Source organism: Podarcis muralis, chromosome 9 (genome assembly GCF_964188315.1).
Source record: "Podarcis muralis chromosome 9, rPodMur119.hap1.1, whole genome shotgun sequence".
Lineage (NCBI taxonomy): Eukaryota > Metazoa > Chordata > Lepidosauria > Squamata > Lacertidae > Podarcis > Podarcis muralis.
In genome coordinates, this window is record NC_135663.1 from 45,428,837 (window position 1) to 45,442,508 (window position 13,672).

Consider the following 13,672-nt stretch of genomic DNA (forward strand, 5'->3'; position numbering starts at 1 on the left):
CCAGAAAATGTAATTACTATTTAAAAATGATGGGCATGCCCACAGCATCCCTGAAAACTCTGCTACAGCCTACCAATCAGTAACTATACAGCAACAACTTCCACACACTACATTGACACAAAGGCAGCCAACCCATACAGGCTGACCTGCAGACAGTTTCATCACATTGCCATACCCACAACATGATAACTAGGCAGCAGCCACAGCGATCCATTAGGCATCTGTTAAAGCAGGAACAAATACATTCATGAGGTTGCTTGTTCCAATCCCCCTCCAAATGGAGTAAACAGGCTACCACAACAAACAAGGGAGATCCACATATGCAAAGCAGAAATAAAAGTTCTCAGGAGGCAGGTGGTTCCAATTCTACCTGATTTACTCCCTCTTTCCTTTTAAAGCATGGGTAGGCAAACTAAGGCCCGGGGGCCGGATTCGGCCCAATCACCTTCTAAATCCGGCCTGCGGACGGTCCGGGAATCAGTGTGTTTTTATATGAGTAGAATGTATGCTGTTATTTAAAATGCATCTCTGGGTTATTTGTGGGGCATAGGAATTCGTTCATTTCCCCCCCCCCAAAAAAAATATAGTCCAGCCCCCCACAAGGTCTGAGGGACAGTGGACCGGCCCCCTGCTGAAAAAGTTTGCTGACCCCTGTTTTAAAGAGTTGTTTAATGAAAAGAGGCTGATCAGAGTAGTAGTGGCAACATGCAAATGAAGTCACACACAGTCACTGGGGCCCTGGTTCAAACACCCTCAGATATTTGGATGCTGATATATCTCATATCCTGTGCTGTACCATAGCCAGGGGTTAGCATTAGCATTTTAGCATCCTTGGGCAAACTGCAAGGTGCTTCATAACTATCATCATCATCAATCTTTATTACGGTCCAGAGACCCAACAAAACATTACAAATCAATACACAGTTCATACAGCCTTCATAACTATCAAATGGGAATGTGCTTGTTTCTGGTCTCAGAGTATATGATTAAACCTAGCAGTTACTATCCTTCTAAAGTACTTAGGAACCAGGAAGTAAGAAATAGAGGAGTGGGATCTATGGTCTTATTTACAGAGTTGAAAGCTATACTACTCAATATAGAAAATAACCATTATATAGTTCCCTGACACCTGAATCCATATTACGTATTTCTAATCAGGTGACATGACTGGTTGGTTGGTTTGTTCATACACATAGATAAATACCCTGGGAAGTACTTTGTCCTTGATTAAGAGCTGTAAACACTTTCTAGCTCTTATCAGATTAGCAAGCATTAAATCAAGCTAACAAAGTTCAATAACTTGACTAAATGGGATTATTTATTATGTCAATGCAAATTGAAACAGCTCAGAAACAATTAACCACTCACTACAGCCAAACATACACTTTGCATATTATGTATTGGAAAGTGTCAGAAAATAGAAGCTCACATACATCACTCAGCAGCCAATACATGGCAGTGTATATATAATAAAAGGTTTTACTACTTTTTACAGGTTTCTACTCCACTTAACAGCCCAAGGACTTTCTGTGCGACTTCCCTACATATTCTTCACAAGAATGATTTTCTTCATAAGACAATTCAGGTCATTTTCAAAATGTGAATACAAAATGTGACTAATATCCATCCTACAAGAAGCAACCTAACATTTCAGAAAATACGCATTGCAACACATTCTAGGAAACGTGCTACTTTAAAATTGTGAAACTAGTCCCATGAACCTGTAAAACCTCAAATTGTTTTTGAGTAGCAGCAACTAAAGCTGTGTGGCAAACTATGTTTCAAAAACCCAAGCCACCTCCTAACAATTCTATAATCAAGTATATATCCAACTGTTTGTATAAAACTTTCTTTAAAAAATTAAAAAAATACCAGTTTCACTTATGCACTCATCCGTACCATGTGCAGATTCCCTGCTATCACAGAGAACTGAACATTCATATTGCCTGGATTTCATTCAGTGCCAATAACAACAACAGAGTTAACCTATTATGGTACACCAATGAACTTTCATTATTCTGCAACATAAACTTTACAGGCAATGCACCAAAATGCTTACCAACCTCCATTCAGCTCAACCTGATTCTGTATTGATTGTTTAACAAATAACGTTTCTTAGAGAAAGGGTGGGAGGCGAAGAGGAAGAGACAGACAGACAGACAGAGGGAGAATGTACTTCTCACAACTGTAAGAAATTACAGGCTGGAATCCAGCCACAATATAGATCTAGGAGTGAGAAAAGACTACGTACAGTTTCTCCATGTCTTCTCATTTCTAAGTAGAAATGAAGGTTGGAAATTAAGAAGGAATTAACGAGCAGGCTCACTGCCCCCTTCTTTTTTCCTTCTTGAATGAATGAAAAAATGGGATAAAGCCAATATTCCATCCATTCAAAAGCACTCTTTCACAGGCAAATTGTGCCCCCTCTCTCCTTTTCAGGCTGTCAAATTAAAACGTGCCTACGCAAGGAAGGCCAGGTGCTCTGCAGAAATAAAAAGGGATGTAGCACTGGAGGGATAAAAGACTCCTCCAAATGACTGCAAGCAGCAACAGCAGCTCCTTCTTCTGCCTCTTCTCCTAACACACCACAGCACGCAGCTGTTTTTTTGCTTTCTCTGCCAGCCACCTATGCTATGCATTGACTTGTCCAAGGTATCAGTGCTAAAGAGAAGAGGCATGAAAGCAGTTGGGAAAATCCAACGGGAAAGAAGAATAGAGTTCCTCTTGTCCTGGATGGGTAGTCTTTGTGAAGGTGGGCTGCACCCTGTGCAAGGACGGGTTGGGCTCCCTGCATGAAGAAAGGGTGAAACAAGGAGGTGCCGATGGGTGGCAGAACTCGGAGCACATCAGATGAAGGACAACAACTAGTTATCTGAGTACTCTGCCTTATTGGCATCCCAGCCCTTCTGTCCCAGCTCCAAACTCCAGCCCACCACCTAAGGGATTTGCTGTACTGTGTCACTGCTGCTGACAATAGCTTCAAAGACCCCTTGATGTTACTCCACAGCCTTCAAGGGATCCATGGCCCACTGGTTCAGAATCACTGCTTTAGACCACATCCTGTCTCTATAGTCTCTATATAGTCAACTGTCTTCAATATTCTGTAAGGGCAGAGGTTCCTACCAGGCAGTTTTGTTTTAATTCATGAACTTGAATATTTCTAGGGTGTCTCTCAAGCATGCAGAAGCCATGATCTGATTTTTGGGTGGCCTCATTTCGCTTCTTGGTTACTGCACTTCACTATTAAAGGGAATAATTCAACATAGCACTTCATAATAGATTCTGGGTTTGAAATATTTTGGAAGCCACAAGAGTCTTTCAGTCCTACCATCAGAGCATTATTATTTTCCAAAGGGGCAAAATTCATTATATAGAAATCAAATGTTCCCCCACAATACACCTCAAAGCAGCTTGCAAAAACTGTAGCTTCTAGATTTATGTAAAAACAAAGGGCAATTCAGATAAAACTACAACATAATGTCAAACAGTACTTACACCAAGAGCAGCTTGGTAGGTTGCTTCAGGTGGAAAGGTAAATGAAGGCCCTGTTGTCACTGGGCTACTGGGTGGTGGGGTCACAATTAGCCCCGTAGTACTAATATGAACCTATCAAAACGTTAAAAAAAGTTAAACTCATTATGGGCCTATCAGCAGATAAAATAACTACTGTTATGAATGGAGCATATGAACCAGTGGGGTTTTCCTAAACAGTGTTAAGTCTGGTTTTGGACCACAAACCTTCAAACAAAATAAAATAAAATGAACTACAAGTATTTGTAATAGTAATAGTGTAAGTGGTGGGCCAATGTATTCAGTCCAAGTGTTTTCATTACTTTCAGGATGTGAGGTGAACATCACCCCGAAGACTGGATTAATATTTGGAATGGGACTTTTCCCACTTCAGATGATGGCTACCTTCAGCAGTCCAGCAACATTCCCTTTGTAATTCAGAATATCCCACGGTAATGACACCACTCCCCCACAACCCCTCTCCAGTCAAGGTGAAACCACACCCTCCCATGTTCATATTTACCCACCCCAAAATACATTAGTATTCCCCATGACCATGTTCAGCCAGCCTAGTGACAGATATTTTTATACTCCAATTTGTTCAAGAAATCAAAATGTCATATACTTTAGTAGTTCATGCAAAATATTTAAAAAATAATTTGTTCCATGCATGTTTTTAAACAAAAAGCTATTCATATTGAAATAAACCTTTCAGTTACTTAAAGAGCAGTAACAGCTCTCTTCAGCTTATAATATTTTGGGAGTGCATGAAAATTGTCCCTTTATGTATAATTAATGACTGCTTGCACAAACTCAGAAAGTCAGTCACAATTATCTTCCACTTATTTTGACAACCTTTTAAATTGTTCATCTAAAAAAAGCTATGATATGCTTTGTATTCTACTGCTAGAAAATTACCTGAGAAGGTGCACTGCAGGAAAGGCCTGTAAGTTCACTGATGCGGGCTGCAGCAGTAGGGTTGCTAGAGCTGATGAGGACAGGAGGACTGATTTCCATTGAATGACGATTCTGAGAAGCCTGCGAAGCCTTGTTGGACATGGTAAGAGAGGTAAAGGAGTGGCGTTTTTTGGTGTTCTTCTTGGTATCCGTGTGCTTTTGAACTGAATTGCTGTGGGATGCACCAGACGTGCCTTCCCCAGAGTCTCCTGCTGAACCTGAGGGCTTGTCCAGTTCTATCAGCTGCTTTGCTGTTGTGTTAAACTGCAAAACAATGACATGCAGAATTTAAAAATGAATAATCAGTTGTGCTTGCACATGAAGGAAGCTGGTGTTTCAAATGGAAAATGGCTTTTTTAAAGACATTTTTTTTCAAGAAAGGAAAACATGAAGCTGTTTGTTGGGGCACCTCAGCAACTGACAATATGAAAGGGGGGCAGAGAGGAAGAAAGACTATACATTTGGCTGTCATTTCAAAAACAAATTTTTGAAAGTTTCCTATTTGGAAATTTTGGGTTGAGCTATCTGCTGATTCTCCATTTCTATGTGTATATTGTCAGAATGATCCGTTAAAATGTATCATTTATTCATAATTGTCAGTTCTTTGATCATAAGCCCTAAGAGATTGAGAGCAGGGATGCAAGTGTTTCAGAAAAGTGATCAAGGAGACTCTCACACACCATCTCATGGTTATCTCGTGAATTAATAAATAAAATATTTTGGAAAGTTGTTCGTTTGCTATGTATTTGGACACCTCTTAAGATATCATAACCAAGATGGTACCTGATTCTGAGGAGCAGATTTTTATCCATCTGTAGATATGCTTGGATGCCATTTGAAATCAAGATGGCAGTGACAGACCTAAACGTTCAAAACTACAGCCATTTTAACCTCCAATTTTAAAACTGAACTGATTTTTTTGGTTTCTTGGAATTCCTCAATTCAGTTTCTGTTTCCAGAATTTTGTTTCTTAAAATTCCAACACTGGTATGCCATAAATGTAAAAGTGATGTTTTACATAAGTGATGAGAGAATAAACACAAACTCAAGAACTTTTTTAAAGGACACCTTTGCTCCCTATCCCACAATATTTCCACACTACCAGTTCTGAATGAATAGATTTCAACATACACAATGGACAAATACCAATTTGTTTGCTCTGCAGTTGCACCCAAGGATTCTGTGACAAGTTCAGCTCACAATAAAAGTGTGTATCTGTTACATAACTGAATTTATCGGAACTCTTAATTTGTCCCTACATTTCAAAGCACAGAAAATAGTGAGGCTGGCCACCAAGATTATCTAGGAAGTCACAAGTTTATTGCAAGTATATATTACATTTTCTACTATTATTATATTGTATATTAAAATATTTTTATGGTTCTCTCACCTCAACATATGAAATAGGAAATATTCCTATTTTGTCAGCCAACATTCCTTCAGCCCAGTTTTCATCTACTCGGCGAATCACAGTCAGAATGTCATCCTACATTAAAAAGAAATACGCAATTAAGCAACTAATTTCTTTTAAGAACACATGCATTTCCTGATCAAGAATAGCACTGTTTCTCAAACTTGGGTCCCCAGCTGTTATTGGAATACAACCATCATCATCCCTGACCACTGGTCCTACTAGCAAGGGAGGATGGGAGTTGTAGTCCAGCTACAGCTGGGGACCCAAGTTTGAGAATTAATTAAAACAGAAGCAACCAACAACACCATTATTCTCATGGCTACTTCCCAGACCAATCCATTGGAGTTCTATAAAAGTTAAAGCCAAGCTCTTCCATTTATATATAAATTAAAATACATTTAATAATTTAATATACTTTGCTGGGGGGGGGGGTAAATCAGACTGAGGAACAGGAAAACTGAAATTCATCCAGTTATAAACAGTCTTAAAGAGCCAATTTAGTATAACATACAATGTGTTCAGATTTGAACAGGGCAGATAAGTTCAACTTCTTAGTATACCATGGGGCTTACTAGGTGACATTGAGCCCTCTCTTTGAGAGAATGAACTGGTGGCAGGGGAAATCGAACTAATTCCATCATGCATTATACTTAAAATAAAAGTTAAAACATTGTCCTTAGGGGAAGTGAATGTATTAATTCTCAAAATTTAAAAACCCAAACAAAAAAAGAGAGCTTCCAATAATAAGGGAACAAGTAAATATCTGTAGGTAGGAAAGGAAAGAATTAGAAAAATAGTAAATATAAACACTGGGTGCTCATATATGTCTGTCACTAAGGTCTCATCTACACAGCTGCAAATAAAACATTTCAAATGTGTTATAAAGTGCAATATACAAATGTGACACTAGGTGGCAACAGTGAGGTATGCAAAATTCAATGTATTTTTCAAAACATTTTTTTAAAAGCATTTTTTAAAAAAATTGTTTTACCTTTGAGAAGGGTAAACAATCCTTGTCTGCTTCCTTGTCTTTAACTTCAAAGTCATAAAGTGCTTTGCACTGAGGTGGAGGTTGAGGTAAAGGTTTAATAATCTGGACAAAATTGGTCGGGAAAAATCCATGGACACCATTAACTTCTCCATGATACCAATTTTCATCAACTTGCCGACGTAATATGATAATGTCTCCTTTGCTGAATTTAAGATCTCCAGGCTCTTTCCCCTCATAGTTATATAATGCTTTGGCACAAGGTAACTGAGGTACACCCTACAGAGGGAGGGAAATCACATTTCATAGTCACAGAATGTAAAAGAAGTGTACACACAAAACAAGCCATTGCATTAGAAAATAAGCCATCCAACCAAACTCTGTCACTGACTTTTCATATGACTTTCATTCGCATATCAGACATCTGAATAGCTTTTAAGTTTTAAACTAAGGCTGTGTATGTGTTGTTGAACTAGAAATTTAAAAATGATTTTGAAAAAAGATAGTATAAGGAAGGATGATAAATGAAATTGCCCAGGATGCTAACTACGTTCTTCAAAAAAAAGAGTTGCTGCCATTCATAAATGAGACCATGATCCAGGCAACGATCACACCAGAAAAAAGTGGCAAGTCTGTGTTTTGTCAATTCTTCCTTCCTCTTGAGCCACTTTTCATGCTGCTTCAGAGAGTCCCCAAGCCCTTTAAAAACATTTTTGGCATCATAAGCGGCTGCAGTGGAAAATCACCCACAGTTGCCTTTCCCAGCCCCTTTTCACTGCAGAGAGTGTCACAAGAGTAGACTTCTGTTCAGTGGGCACTCCTGCCATTGAGAACAAACTCAGAATCATGGCCATGGAATATTCCTACTTTTTCCTGATTAAAAATATATGCATTTTACAGCGAACTCTGAAAATCTCTATCTAGAATTCATGATGTCCTGTGAAAGTCATGTCAGTATAATACGAATAAGGATGAAGCCATTTTTTAATTCCCTCTATGCCCTTGTATGATTCCTGTCTCTTCACAATGATGAGATTCCTCTTCTACAGAGAGTCTGGGAAACTGAGCACTTGTAATGTGGGAACTGGGAGACAAGGATAATTTTCTGCAAACCACAATTCCCCCTGTATCACACTACTCTAATCGAAATTTAAAGACTATCTCAAATTTCCAGGAACACTCTTTTTGCATTCTCTGCAGACATGACTTTTATCCTTCTCTCATTCATATGGCTTTCTGCAAACCACAATTTGTCTACAATAAAAGTGTTCTAGAAAAATAAGGACTGCAGACTTGTTTTGTGCTCCGCGACTGGAAAAAAATTAGATTCTCTCTCCAAATATACATCTCCAAAAAACGAATTGCTTGCAAACTGTTTTTCAGTACAACATTACAGTGTTATTGTTGAGATAAAACAGCAAGAAAAGACTGAAAGGACTGTGTGAATTATTACCTATTGTATAGTCTCACTCACTCACTCACTCACTCTTTGATATTTCATCCCATTCTTCCAGCTCTTCCTGTGATAACTCCTGCATAGTTCTCACTGAAGCAGTACTTTCATACTAACTGCATCACTTCATATTGCATGTTTAAATGCTGGATCAGGCCACTGGCCCATGAGGTGCAACATCCTGTTCTCACAATGGCCAACCAGATGCCTATGGAAGTCAGAAAACAGGACCTGAGCTGAACAGCACCCTCCCCACCTGAAATTCCCAGCAACTAGCATGCAGAAGCATACATCTTCCAACAGTGGAGGTAGAAAGTAGCCATCGTGGCATCGTGGCTAGTAGTCATTGTTTGTGCAGGGTTGTTGTTTTTGTATGGAAGAATGCAATTCCATCAACAGCAGGTGGTAAAACGAAAACGAAAACACCCATTGTTACAGGTCTGGATGATAAAGGTGCAGTTGGAGCAATTGCACCAAGCCTCATGCCAGGTCTCGGGGCCCACTTCTGACACTGAGCTCAACCCTTTAGTGACAAAATATCTGCAGGAAGAGTCCTTCCTCCATACACACCCTGCCTGTCAATGATGAAAAATCTCTTAGTAAGTTACAAGTCTCACAAATCATGCTTAATATGAGAACATAAATACAAATTTGATTACAGTTCTGATAGTGCTGAAACCCTGTTTCAGTGACTGCACTACACTGATTTACCTTATTAATGGCTGACTGTAATAGTATTAGAACAAAATCATACAAAGCAACTCTAATCAAACATTTGAACAGATGGTTACTGTATCCCCCCCCCCTTACAATTCCAGTTAAAGTATAGCTAATATGAATGAAGTTAATCTTTTAAAGTGACATGCATGGAATACAACTGATTCTACAGTGTAATTTTCAGTAGAACTAAGCTCTACCCCAGCCACAAATAACAAGAAGAAACGGTTAAATTATACAGAAGTGAAATAAAGGAAATACTTCTTCATTCCAGTACATGTAAGCTAAAACCAGAGCAATTGGTTTGGATTATTCTTTTGGGTGCAATATATTCAGAGGCCACCAGGACACTGTCTTCACATGGTTCTCAGATTCTCTGGGTGAGAGCAAGATCACAGCTGGGGATCTTTAGCCTTTTGAACCAGCTTCCTAAATCCTTGACACCTCCCCCCCTCCCCATGCTCAGCAGCTTTTGGTTACTTTACAGGTCCCTGAATATTTGCTGAGTTAGTGTTTACATTTCATTCTGTCTCTGTTTCATTTGACTAGCCATGAAAGGATGGCTAAAGGTATTGTAGAGCAGTGAGAGGGATGCACCAATGTGTAGCTATAGTTTTACCCCTTGAGTTATTTCTAAGGAAAAGCAGTTTAATACATGACAATATTATCCAAACTATATGTACAGATCTATGTAAACATGACTGCTTTGAATGAGTTTTATTTTTGAAGTAAATTCCAAGGCTTTTGCTGAAAAAGCCACAAACTATCACCAACCATTTATCCCCAGATCAGTCTACCACTTAAGAGTTCCACCAAGACCAAGTGGTCTGGGGTGGGGGAAAAGGAAACCAGTACTTCAGTGTTTATAGCAGCTGCATGTTCTCCTCTTTCCTTTGATGTTCTTTAAACTCTTACTGAGCACATCACCCTTGCTACCAAAAGTGCCTCTAATAATTTTAATATCTATAGCATGTGTGCATAACACCACACTTCAGGTTTTCAGTGAAATTATCTGTTGTTATTCCATATCTCATTTTATTGCTTCAAGGAGAAGCAATTGCAGATAGTATTTCTGTCTATGCATTATATGTAAAAATGTGATTACTCTACAGCTTGCCATTCAGCATCTCAAAACTCTAGTAAATTTCCCACCCTACATCTTTTATGCTCCTTTTCTATGCTTTTTTCTGCACTTTTTAGATCTTGGCTCCTCGCTCTGCATGGTAAAGTAGAGAGCTCATTAAAATGCCCGTTTATTGTGCTTGGCTAGATGGACCAATGGTCTGAGCCAGTATAAAGGCAGCTTCATATATTTGATGTGTAATCTATAAAGCATTTTAAATTATTTAGAAATTCAGTTATTTGACATGTGCTGGTACTTAATGGGGGCTGGTACTTTCAAAGTGTGGGTACTGCAAGTCCACCCCTCTCATCACAAACTTCTTCAATTCCACCCACGCAAAGCTGCCCCTGACTGCTCCACTTAACCAAGCCCCTCCATGTGATCCAGGATCTAAATGGACAGAGACTGTATACTTCTGAATATCAGATGCTGAAAACAATCTGGCTCTATTGCCCTCACACTAGACTATATTAGGTGAAGACTTGCACAAGGCCACAGATCGTATACATGGCAGAAATGCACGATGAGCCCAAAACCCAACATGGCATATCCCTCAGCCATAACTCTCCAAAATATGACTCAATAGACAGAACACCCCTCCCACTCCACTTTCTTTTGGCCAAAATAAAGTTCCATTTCCCAACCTATGTGGTTTACTTCTAATGCATGCTAGGGATTATGGCCTATAGCTCTGATCTTCAAAAATATTTAAAAGGTCAGTAGGATTAGGTGTAGGAAAAACAGCTACCAATTAGTTTTCACCAATACAGTGAATAAAATACAATTACAATGTCCTTTCGTTTTATAGTACTTTTACAGAACCAGAAAGTGTGCTAATTTGAACTACCCCTTCCTTATATGCACATGTAATAATCCACATGCATACTGTAGCTGGAAAGCTGCATTCATTATTTGCTTTTATTTGAATTTCCATGCTGCATGGAACACAGTCCCCGAAATAAAGCTCTCTTTAAAGATTGGTTATGAAATTATTCTTGAAAACACCTGGTTGGCCTCTTAAAGCAACTATTTTTAACTAAAATATTAACTTGTCTATTATTAAATAGGGCACAAAAGGATGAATAATCACGGCAGAAAATAGAAATAATGCTTGTGCCTTATGCAGAGCATAGGTTAGAGGTGTTTTCGTTATGAGTAGATTTACCAAAATGTAAAATTATCACACACAATATATTTTAACAACTGTGGCTAACCAATGCAGCGGTAAACACACAAATCTGTTATGACAATGTGTTATCATGTCATGCTGGCACAAGGAGTTTGGGCCTATGTCCACCACAACCAACTACATAATGGAACACTGTGGTAAATGCATGGTAAGTTCTCTACCTAGCAGAGCTGAAGACATCCAAAACATAGACTCAAAATGTTTGGGAGACAGCATGGGAATTCCCAATCCTTCAAACCCTTTTTTCTATATGGAAGCAGAGGGTTGCACCCACCTCTAATAATAATATAATAAATAAATATTTAAGAAAAATATAATGAATTGCTATGTCACTTATTTTGAGAGCTACTGAAAATCAAAGTACTATGTAGCCTTAACTTTAACTTATATGCAGAATTCATCATGCGAAAGGCTGGGCTGGATGAATCCCAAGCTGGAATTAAGATCGCTGGAAGAAATATCAACAACCTCAGATATGCAGATGACACAACCTTGATGGCAGAAAGTGAGGAGGAATTAAAGAACCTTTTAATGAGAGTGAAAGAGGAGAGCGCAAAATATGGTCTGAAGCTCAACATCAAAAAAACGAATATCATGGCCACTGGGCCCATCACCTCCTGGCAAATAGAAGGGGAAGAAATGGAGGCAGTGAGAGATTTTACTTTCTTGGGCTCCATGATCACTGCAGATGGTGACAGCAGTCACGAAATTAAAAGACGCCTGCTCCTTGGGAGAAAGGCGATGGCAAACGTAGACAGCATCTTAAAAAGCAGAGACATCACCTTGCCAACAAAGGTCCGTATAGTAAAAGCCATGGTTTTCCTGGTAGTGATGTATGGAAGTGCAAGCTGGATCATAAAGAAGGCTGATCGCTGAAGAATTGATGCTTTTGAATTATGGTGCTGGAGGAGACTCTTGAGAGTCCCATGGACTGCAAGAAGATCAAACGCATCCATTCTTAAGGAAATTAGCCCTGAGTGCTCACTGGAAGGACAGATCGTGAAGCTGAGGCTCCAATACTTTGGCCACCTCAGGAGAAGAGAAGACTCCCTGGAAAAGACCCTGGTGTTGGGAAAGATGGAGGACACAAGGAGAAGGGGACGACAGAGGACGAGATGGTTGGACAGTGTTCTCGAAGCTACAAACATGAGTCTGACCAAACTGCAGGAGGCAGTGGAAGACAGGAGTGCCTGGCGTGCTCTGGTCCATGGGGTCATGAAGTGTCGGACATGACTAAACGACTAAACAACAATGTAGCCTTATACAGTATGGTAAAATACAGTTTGGAAAAATCTATCCCTCGTGCTTTTTTAAAAAACACAAATATTATGTTTCATACTATATCCGCTAGCCCAACTTTTACAGTTTTTATCAGCAAAAACTTAGAAAGCATCCTTAGTTTGTCCTGCTAAAAAGAACAGATGGAAATATCTGGTTTAAAACCAACAACAAAAAGTGCACAATGCTCATCTGCTGAAACCTAGAACCTTTTATATTTTAAAAGCAAACAATGTCTCTGGATGGTATCCGCCTATTGTATTTACTCAAATGTAATATTCACATTTTTTGGCCAAATTATGTCACGAAAATTAGGGTGTGCACTACATTTGATGGCACATTAGATACTTTTTTTTGTTTCAAAGTTTTGAAAAATCATCCATCGTAATAAATATTGAGGTGCACATTCAATTTGATGGCACATTAGATATGAGTAGATATGGTAGCAGAATAAATCCATTGGCCCTATTAAACATCTTCCAAGATAATAATGCCCCCACACACTATAAAGAGCTCAGCAGCCAGAAACATCATAGCCAGACACTGGAGAGACCTGTCAGAAGTAAACACAGATCAATGGTATCAAACTATAGGGAAAACGGACTTATTACAAAAATTAACCAATAGACTGAAACTGACACAGGGACAAATAGAAGAAGACGCCTTCACTCAAGTATGGCTCCCCTTTATCACATACACAGCCCAACAAGAACCTACCAACAGCATTTGAATCAATATGGGCTGAACTTACCCAACAACCCCCCCCCCCCGAACAAACCTCACTGCAGCCAACTAAAGATAACCAACCACGCCCTGAGCACCCCAACTTCTCTCACTAAAATGTATGTTTGTGTGTATGCATATGCATGCATGCATAATTACATGTATATGTGTGTACATATACATATAAAATGAATGAATAGAGAACCTACTCAAGTGACAGTGGCATAACACGTCACAAACATACTAAATATTACCACCCCAATCTCCTCTCCCCCTTCTCTCTCCCACTCTTCTTCCGCCCCCACCTTATTCTGTATAAT

The 13,672-nt window shown here is 39.2% G+C and overlaps 1 protein-coding gene across 2 annotated transcripts in view; it reads right to left on the reverse strand.

The window, feature by feature from the left end:
• The window catches only part of SH3RF1 (SH3 domain containing ring finger 1), a 41,654-nt gene that overhangs the window by 10,382 nt on the left and 17,600 nt on the right, over positions 1-13,672 (reverse strand). For both annotated transcript variants that reach the window (XM_028742893.2, XM_028742892.2), the window contains exons 3-6: positions 6,873-7,148; positions 5,858-5,953; positions 4,429-4,731; positions 3,496-3,606 (exon numbers count right to left, since the gene is read on the reverse strand). In XM_028742893.2, the coding sequence (XP_028598726.2) occupies positions 3,496-3,606; positions 4,429-4,731; positions 5,858-5,953; positions 6,873-7,148 (786 nt within the window). The remainder of the gene's footprint in view (positions 1-3,495; positions 3,607-4,428; positions 4,732-5,857; positions 5,954-6,872; positions 7,149-13,672) is intronic.